This window comes from Necator americanus, chromosome II, assembly GCF_031761385.1.
Source record: "Necator americanus strain Aroian chromosome II, whole genome shotgun sequence".
In the NCBI taxonomy this organism is placed as follows: domain Eukaryota; kingdom Metazoa; phylum Nematoda; class Chromadorea; order Rhabditida; family Ancylostomatidae; genus Necator; species Necator americanus.
Window position 1 is genome coordinate 11,673,966 of NC_087372.1, and position 9,517 is coordinate 11,683,482.

Genomic DNA, 9,517 nt, shown 5'->3' on the forward strand with positions numbered 1-9,517 from the left:
ACGACGGCTTCTGTTGCAATACACAACCATTGCGCCCCGCCCCTGCCTGCGGTTCATCGAAAATCCATTCGGACAAATCGAAGGCTGTGGTAGGGTGCAAGATATCCCGGGTATCACTCAAAGAGAGGTAAGAAAGAGACAAATGTACTCTTTGATGTGAGGTCAAACTCTTAATGCTTGTGTACACCCATCAAGTGAGCTTCTTAACCTTGGCAATCTTCGCTAGCCTTCTACCAATAGTAGAATGTTGAAAGCCATACATGATCACCAACTCTCCAGAGGTGACATACGTTTTCGAGCGTCCCGTTGCTTGTCGATGACCATCCTATTGGTCGAATCATCCAACGAGTGTCGACAATCTTAAATGTTGGCAAACCACATCTTACACGTCTTATGACAGGGAGATGACACAGTCATCGTATGTCTGAGCGAAGTTAACGCGGGTCAGAATACAGAGGATGCACATCTTATGTTTTGCTAAGTCATAGCAGGTATGAACAGAATACAAGGATCAAAAACACTACGATACTTAGGCGACAACCTAATAAGTGAGTAAAAATTCTACCTTGTTCGGTCAGAATAACATAATGTAGTAAACGGGAGTCGCAAAGGAGACATTCTGAAATAGACTCGAAAAAATAGGATCCATTCTTGAAGCTCGGAAGAAAGAGTAAATGCGCCCATGATACGTTATGTGTCACTTCGCTTCGATGGCACCACTGCTCAACAAGACCGCCTTAGGTTTTCTTGACAAATCTACTAAGAAAGAATTTCTCGACAATTGATAAGGACTGGCCTTCAATTCAGAGTCACTTGAGGTTTATGAGCGCGGTCTATCCGATACAATGACTGCATCAAGTCGGTGTTTTCGTCTTCCCAGACAAGTGTGACACCAATTCATCCACATGGGAAGAATGAAAGGCTCTAGGGCGGTTTCACACCATCGACAGATCGTACAGTCGCAACTCTCACGAATGGCGCCACTTTTACAAGATGCAGGAGAACCAAATACAGTAATACCAGGAAAGACAGGATTATACGATTGTACGGAGCTTTTAGGCGCTGAACAGTAAAACAACTATGACGATCCAACATGTAGCGGATGGACGGTTTCCCTGAAATAAAGTGGGTAAGCCAAAATGGTAGAATCATCACAACTACGGTGGTAGGATTTCGCCCTTCCGTAGTGGGCAGACTGCTCAGCACCAGTACTTGATATTGCATTTTCTGGCTAGTTAGCGCCAAAAGCGCTCACTAATACTGCATGTAAGCAGGGCACAAGAAGTGTAACAAGTCATGCTTGTTTGCTACATGACACTAATCATTGAAGAAATGCTAAGAGAAAGGATATGTAGAAAGATAAAACTATGGACTTGCTTTCATTTATATTTATTATCATATCTGCAACAGTTCCATCACCTGAACTACAGACTCAAGCGTAGTACAGACAAACAATTAGGATACTCTAATTTGTAGAAGTTCGAGCGAATAACGTGACCCAATAACGATCTACTTGCTCATATTTTCAACAATCACTTTTCAAATATGTTCTTGTTCCGGAAAAGACGCAACCTGGATGTCTTCCTTCCGTCAACTACCTTTCGTATTGAAAAAAACCACTTCCACTCTCCTATCCTATCTTGAAACTCAAAACCATCGTGAACATAGCTCATGAACAAGTGACTACAAGAAAGGGGAAACCGACACCGTGTTTGGTACCAACAAATAGACACTACTAACAATGGTAGAATCAGCAGAAAGAACGCTTAAAAAGTCAGTGAAATAGCGTCAAAACCATCCAAAAACCACTATTAGTATTAGTCGCACCAGTACAGAACAGAAATTAACTAACGAACTATTATGACTTATCTCTAGATTTAGGCAAACAAGTAAGTGAAAAAATTTCATTAGAGTAGTTTGTTGCGAATGAAATTAGTTTGGATTATTTCTTAACAATGACATAATCAGCATCAGCTCGTCGTGATCGCCTTTTTCTGACCTCACCTTGCGGAGATGGTGGTGCCGAAGAAGCGTCCTAAGTCTCATTCGTATGGTTAGGTAAGAATGATTTTAAAAAACCGACTTACCTCGCTTACAGAAACCTCTTCATTTTCTGAATTACTGCCTTTACTGACATTATCTAGCTCATCTCTTCCTTCATTCATGTCTTCTTGCTTGTTTCCTTCCCCTTCCTTTTCATCATCTGAAACAGAATAAAATTGCAGCAAACGCTTCCAGTGAAAGCGAGCATCACTTACCACTTTCTTTCTCCTTTCTCTTCTTCTTTTTCTTCTGATCCTTATCTACGCTCTTACCACGGGGGCAATACTCATAAGTATACCATGGTCGGAAAGACTCGAAGAAACCGCAGTCCTGATACGAATAAACACAATTAGTACTATCAAAGAAGGCAAGAGGACGCTTGTAACGTGAATACATGGTTAATCTTTCAGCGATAAAAGAAATTCACTCCTAATTCTCCATCTTAGCTGTATTACAACATTCAAAAATTTATTATAAACAATAACGAGTAGACCACCAGTACAGGTAGTAAAACAAGATTAGTCCAAATTTTTCAGAGCATAAAGATTATATGCTTTTATAGTCAAACCCTAGGAAATCTATCTGGAGGTCTTCTCCAGATATTCAATGACCAAAGACTCCATTTCCTGCTCTTATGATGACACGTCAACGATCCACCCACCGACTGCGAGCAGGCTTATACAGTCGGGGCCTCAGTGAACAGAGTATCTCGAAGTCAATACGCAGGGATAAGCGAATATAAATACAGAGATAGTATTTAATCCTCGTAGAATATGCAGAAAACTATCGCCTTACGATCCAAAGCACATTTCTTCACGCCTTAGCTGTCCATATACGCGACGAAACACAGTGGCGTCAATTCTCCGAATTTCATATCCTTTATTGTTCTTCAACTGTTTAACACTTAAATAATGCGAACGCACTTTTTCCCCCAAGCTGTAGCTATGTTAAAGGGCACAGGTGAGTAGATCCGATAATCACGCAGGTCACAAAGATTCCGACATTTACCTAAAGGCAGTGTATCACGAAATTGACGTCGCACGGAAGCCCCAGAGAACCCGTAGAGTTCGGGTTGTAGATTACGGAAAACTATGTGGCGCCGCTCAACTTCCCCTGGTGTCGTAGAAGACGACGAGGGAACGGCGTTTGTTTCTGCGAAGTACTCTAGAACGCGCACCCTTGTACACGCTCCGCTCCCCTCAAACTACCCATTGGTTTCATTTGAATAGCCTGGTGAGGAGACATCATTGGTCTTCGACTGCTCGCTCGCGTACGCGAGCCAACTCGATTTTTAAACAACTTCTTCCTAGGCTCAGTGAAACATCAACTACAGATGTTCTTGCGCGTGCTGACTACGAATATTGTAGCTCTGCACAAAATATGTAATACATGGATTGTAGGTGACAACTGATTATCCGAGTATGGCTCAATAGAAACTCTCAACACCTTCAACACACAACTGCAGTCACATTCTTAACCATTATGCGCTTCATCACCTGCGTATTTTCAAGCACAAAATAACCTTAAATCTATTATTATATTATATTATATTATTAATTTATTATCTACTGCAGTTGTTAAGTTGCTGCGCTGTAAGCGGAGCGGCGAATCTAGCAGTTACGATCATTATGGGAACCTCGCTAGCTTCACTCATCTCTGCTATCCAACTGGAGCGAGCGACATCTTCTCGCTCGCAATCATTGGTTCAAGCGCACCTCTTCAAGCGCAGCAGCTTACGCAAATGTATCCAGTTCCAGGTCAGTTGATTTAACTACACGTATCCTCTCTATCCAGAACAAAGTAGTTGAATGCGCAGACCTCATTGGATTGTTACGAAAATTACTGCCATTTTTTAAAAAGATTTAACACATGCTGATCACAACTTTCACATATAGTAGGGAACTTTAAACTTTAAACATTTTTCGAACTTTTTAACATGATATGTGGACTTCATGTGTGATCTCATTGCTGGGTGTTTTGTAAACATGTAGTACTTTCTCGCGCTATTATCCCTAAGAAAAAAACATTACCAGCACAAAAGCTGCCTAAGCTCGCGTTGGTCCTCCATCACACTGGTTGTAAGAGAGAGTTATCACTTGTTGTACTGGTTGTTATAAAAGGTTATCAAGTTTACGAGAAATACTCGACGTAATAGATGAGCGATGTTCGGAAATTTTTCGGAAACGGAATTCGGAAACGCAGAAGAAAGATCGTGGCAAGCCATTCTCAGACGCCCTCGTGTTTTGATGGTGAATGACGTGACTACGTTATTTCATGATGCATATATTCAGCCGATGGCTTAAATGCACCCGTTGCACATTTACACACGCTTTGTGGAAGGTGAAAAGTGTTGTCGATAAAACTAAGTACTAACACTGCACCTCCTTTCATCGAAATTATTCTTCAAAAATGTCAATATTTCTATTATTTGTGATAAACTGGTTGGAATAAGAATTCAATTCTTCTTTGAAATTGCTTGAATCAATTACCCGTTATTTGTATAGCTAAAGCTTGTATGAAGAAAAGAAGAATATATAGGTTTTTCCAAAATACGCACTCTCATGTTTTATTCGAATGGACAAAGCGATCTAGACAACCTTTTAAAGGAAATACACACTTCACCAAAATAAACCATTAATAGAGTGTCACTGTAGGAGCTGTACTGACTTTAAACAGCACCAACTATGTCACTTATGTGGCCCCCAAGCGGGAACTTTTTCGTGGTTCGGCCCCAATTTGCGAAAAAAAAAAAAACCCCCCCCCCCCCCAAGCGTTCGCGAACCGTTTTTCACGGCGTGCCTCTGCACGATTAGGAGGGAATTGAGCGCGAGCATGCTCATATCCTTGATCTACACCCCAAACCCTGCTTTGCCCATTAAAGATCCCAACTTCGCTAATTTCGTGACACGCTGACTTTAATCAGTGCTCGGGACACCAGAGAAAAAAAAATCTCCCTTAGAAGCTATTAATGAATTCAAGAACATATGTTCTATTCCATGCAAAGATCACCACGATAGACGCTTACCTCAGTCAAATTCGGAAGAATCCACAACTTGTGTTCACCCCTAGTGACAAGCCAAATTATGCCAAACAGAATAGTACGCACTGTAAAAAGAAAAGAAAGAATCAAACTGCTTCGACTAGCAGAAATGTTAATTGTGAAGAAATACCCACAAATAGCAACTACTACGATCACTCCAAAGAGTCCTATTCCTGCGAGTGACAAATAATAAACTCCTTGTCGAAGCCAAATTGGCCAAAGAGGGAACAAACACCCAACGATAGTACCGAGTACTAAAAACACCTCTTGAAAAATATGAAAGAAAGTTTGATGAGCTAAAACCTACCCATCAAAAGCCCAATCACTTTTTTGTAAAGAGGCGTCGGATCAAACACCCAAACGTAAACATCTTTGTCGTCATTGAAAATCTTAAAAAAAAGAATGATGCATCAAAAAAGGTGGTAGTAAAACGTGGGAACGGTGCCTGAACGTCATGAATTTCCAACTTGATTTTCTTCTTCTTCTTCTTTTCATCATCTCCCTGAATGAGTGATGAATAATATTCAGTTCACATTTAAGAAACTAAACAACATCTATTCATATCATTGTCTTCCAACGCTCTTGTTTCCTTTAGTTTAAAAGAGAAACACGGAGTAGATAGGAAGCAGATAGGAAGTTTCGGTTTCTAAAAGATCAATGCTAATAAAAAGAATCCTCCGAAGCAGACCTTAGACTCTTTTGTCTTCTTCTCCTCTTTTTTGTCTTCCGCCTCAGTCTCTGTTAGTGTTTCGTCCTCTCTTTTTCTTTTTTCTCCCTTTTCAGACTTTGTAGATTTTCCTGGCTCTGAAAGAGAATTTGAAACTACGGAGGCAGGCACCTGAAATAGATCGAACCTTTTTTATCCTTCTCATCTTTTTTCTTCGGCACTAATTTACGAGCACGGAAGAAAAGTTGATAGGCCATCAAATCACGCATATAATTCACGGCAGCTTGCCTAGACAGGATCTTTTTGAAATAGAACAAAACCATACCTACTTCAAATATTCCGAGAAATAAAACCTGTTTGGAAACAAGGCTGCGGCTTCGCTTTTCGCCTTTGCACCATACTTCGATTCCATGAGGGTATCGACTGCTTTCGAACCTTGAAGGTCCCAATATTACAGAACAGAAAAGACGGAACAGTCAAAACCAAAGCCGTCTTCGTTTTTTTTTTTCCTTTGGAAACACCTCAACAACTACGGCACCTGATGATCAAAAACACGGTGAGATGTCACGAGTTGCGTAATTTGCAAAGCATCAGGATTCAAGAGATTAAAAGTCGCAAATCGAAACTCAAGACAAAATAATCCATCCGAAATCATCAGCATCAAATCACCACAACTAAAATACTATAGTAGGGTTTTACAAGAAATAATACATTCAAATATAAAACTGTTGACTGAAAAATTGATTTAGGCCTTTCCGAAATTGTTGCAGGAATTTCTATTCAATAACCGCAATTTGTGCTCAGGACTACAGTAACTTCTTCCAGTATCCAGAATTACCAAATCTATCGCTTATTCACCGGAGTGTAGTTTGGTGTAGAGAGGATGATGGTTTGTTCACTTTGAGAAGAGAAATACAAACCGACATGTAAAAAGTGATGCTAAAGAGATCCTCACCAGAAAAATAGTAGACTTCGTTTCCTTGGAACATCGTTGAGAGCGTTGGACAATTGAAGCGGACGTATCTCGCGATAGCATCTTGCTCTTTCGAAAGAGCAGCGTCTCCGCTTTCCTCCTGATAAATAGAACGTATATTATATTAATGAAATGAATGAATGGAATGGACAAAAGTGCGATCCACCAGTTGCAATCGAGATTATGTGTTCGCTATTTCCAGCTTGATGTCGGAGGTTTTACTTCGGTTACCGTGCCTCCTACGCAACTACACCCGATTCTGTTTTGACCCGACCATTATATTTGGACATTTTTAATCTCCTATTTAAGGCATATTGGTGCAACGTCGGATGAGCAAAAAAAATCTCTTGAAAATCCAGTAACAGACTGGAATCAGATTGAAGTTCTCCTCTTGGAATTGTCCAAAAGCACTCCAACTTTACTTCCCATTCGAAGCTGACCGAATTTTAGACAGCTCACCCAAGAGTGGCGTGCCGCGACGCACCCGCCGAAGTTAGATGTCCTTTCCTCTGACGGGTAAGTACTTGCTTGGCTGCATTTAAGCTCTATTTCGCTAATGTGGTTTCATGATTTTTAGTGCTTGGGCCTACCACGTAATGAGAGAAACTACATGAAATAATACGAAACATGGATAAAATGTAGTTGGGCGGGGGGCCTCAGCGGCGCCCTTACTTCTAGAAATAAACAACTGAATCAGTCGTAGCCCTAAGACCTATACATTAGTCTCAAAGGATCTATGACATGTAAGCTAAAGCTGCTGGAAGTGAAAGTCAGAGCGTCCAGAAATAAAGGCAAATTCCAAAAGTCATTCCACCTTCTATGGACACAAGAAACCCGTAACATACTAGCACAATCGGATGTTTAGCCAGGAAGGATTTAGTCGAAACACCCATCAACTTGGAAATGAGTTTCGAATCAATATCCGCTTCTAACTGGCACTTTCCGTTGAGATCTTTTCAGGAAAGAGGTCAAGGAGGAAAGAAAACAACGACAGTAACTCACCTTTTTCCCACCCTTCCTCTTTGTTGACATCGATATTATCTGCAATTCACAAACATCATTCGATGGATATATGTTGAATGAAGTAGCTGCTGAAAGTCGAAACAAGTCCACGTTACCTAACCGAGGCGAAACAAGTAAGACATATAAACTGAAATATTGCCACTGAATGAATTCAAATCTGGCACAGTATGTGTTAAATGAGTCTTGGGAAAAAAGAACAACACAAACTAGGATATTTGTCAATCTAAGGTAAATCATAGATGAAAATCTATTTGATGACACGTAGCACACGCCAGCGCAAAAGCAACAAGCATGCGAATTCATGAAAGTGCGAATAACCAGCACTTTCCCGGCACCCTCGCAAGCGGCAGCGCCACGACATCTCCGTAGAGCATGATAACTCCAGAACAATCCTGTCTCGATGCCCGTGTCTGCGTTTCGTCAGAGATCGGTAATAGTTAGTTGTTACAACACTTTTCATTAGCATAGCTGGCTCGGACTACTCAATTTTGTACAAAAATGCCCATTCCTACTAAGCTTTCAGTATTTAAATGCATCACCCTACGAATCTGAGATGGTACGGATTTCAGGTGGAGTATTCGTATACGGGATCGTAGACTATGGAGAGGGGTGGGGGTAATTCCGTCCATTTCTTCCTAATTGCCGTAAAAAACGGCCTGGAAACGGCGCCGCACAAGGCTGGCACGCTCCAGTCGAACTCCTTGTAGAAAATAAACGCGCCGGAACGTTCGAAGCCGTATGTTCCGGGCCGTTTTTTTACAACAATTAGGAAGAAATGGACGGAATCACCCCCTCTCCATAATCTACTATGCCGTGTATGAATACTCCACCTGAAATTCGCACCACCTCAGATTCGTAGTACGCTGCCTTTAAAGGCATCACCCCACGAATCTGAGCTGGTGCAGATTTCAGGTGGAGTATTCGTATACAGGATGGGAGACTACAGAGAGGGGGGTGATTCCGTCCATTTTTTCCTAATTGCCGTAAAAAACGGCCCGGAAGATACGGCTTCATTCGTTTTGTCGCACCATTTTGTACAAGAGGTTCGATTGGAGCGCGCCAGTCTTGGGCGGCGCCGCAACTTCCGGGCCGTTTTTTACGGCAATTAGCAAGAAATGGACGGAATCACCTCCCTCTCCGTAGTCTCCCATCCTGTATACGAATACTCCACCTGAAATCTGCACCACCTCAGATTCGTGGGGTGATGCCTTTAAGAAAGCTGTTAACAGATTCCTAAAGCTAGGAAGGGTTATTCACTTGTTTTCAGTAACCTATATATGTATTCATTGCTATTATTTTGCTGGTGTTATTTTTGTCATTTTTTGTTCATTGTATACTCCATTCGTAAACACGCGGATTGCCATGTAAAGAATAAATAATTAGATAAAATTGAGCTGAACATAAATTGACTTCCATCAAATTCTGACGCATGGAGGCAAGAATATGGTTGTTTTCATTAAATACTGATGACTCGTGTGCGAATAATGTCGGAATCTCACGTCGAACCGATGAGTGCGATTGATTGGAACGGGATTCTTCTATCTTCATCCCTTTTCTTCTTAAAACAGAGCAGCCTAATTAACTAAAAACATGGGCGACAATAGCGATAAGAAAGTAAAGTTCACGAACCAAAAGAGTAGTCCAAAGATCATATTAATATCAGAACTAGTGAGGAACACTTTCCAAACTATTTGCAGATTATGCGAGAGAGTTACTTGAATATAGTTTGTAACTTTGATCATCACTAGGATTTTGCAGAGTGCGCGAATTC

The 9,517-nt window shown here is 41.1% G+C and overlaps 1 protein-coding gene across 2 annotated transcripts; it reads right to left on the reverse strand.

The window, feature by feature from the left end:
• Positions 1-1,942: 1,942 nt before the first annotated feature.
• Positions 1,943-8,897, reverse strand: RB195_017562 (uncharacterized protein; the record flags this gene model as incomplete). Of its 2 annotated transcripts, XM_064184610.1 has the most annotated exons (13): positions 1,943-2,035; positions 2,088-2,203; positions 2,259-2,373; positions 5,069-5,148; positions 5,218-5,337; positions 5,391-5,472; positions 5,529-5,585; positions 5,772-5,887; positions 5,938-6,038; positions 6,104-6,185; positions 6,706-6,823; positions 7,726-7,841; positions 8,876-8,897. In XM_064184610.1, the coding sequence occupies 13 exons, from the start codon at positions 8,895-8,897 to the stop codon at positions 1,943-1,945; spliced, it is 1,218 nt and encodes a 405-aa protein (XP_064040491.1). The 2 variants fall into 2 exon arrangements, with proteins under 2 accessions (XP_064040491.1, XP_064040492.1); XM_064184611.1 differs by lacking the exon at positions 8,876-8,897 and having other exon boundaries at positions 7,726-7,755.
• Positions 8,898-9,517: the final 620 nt, after the last annotated feature.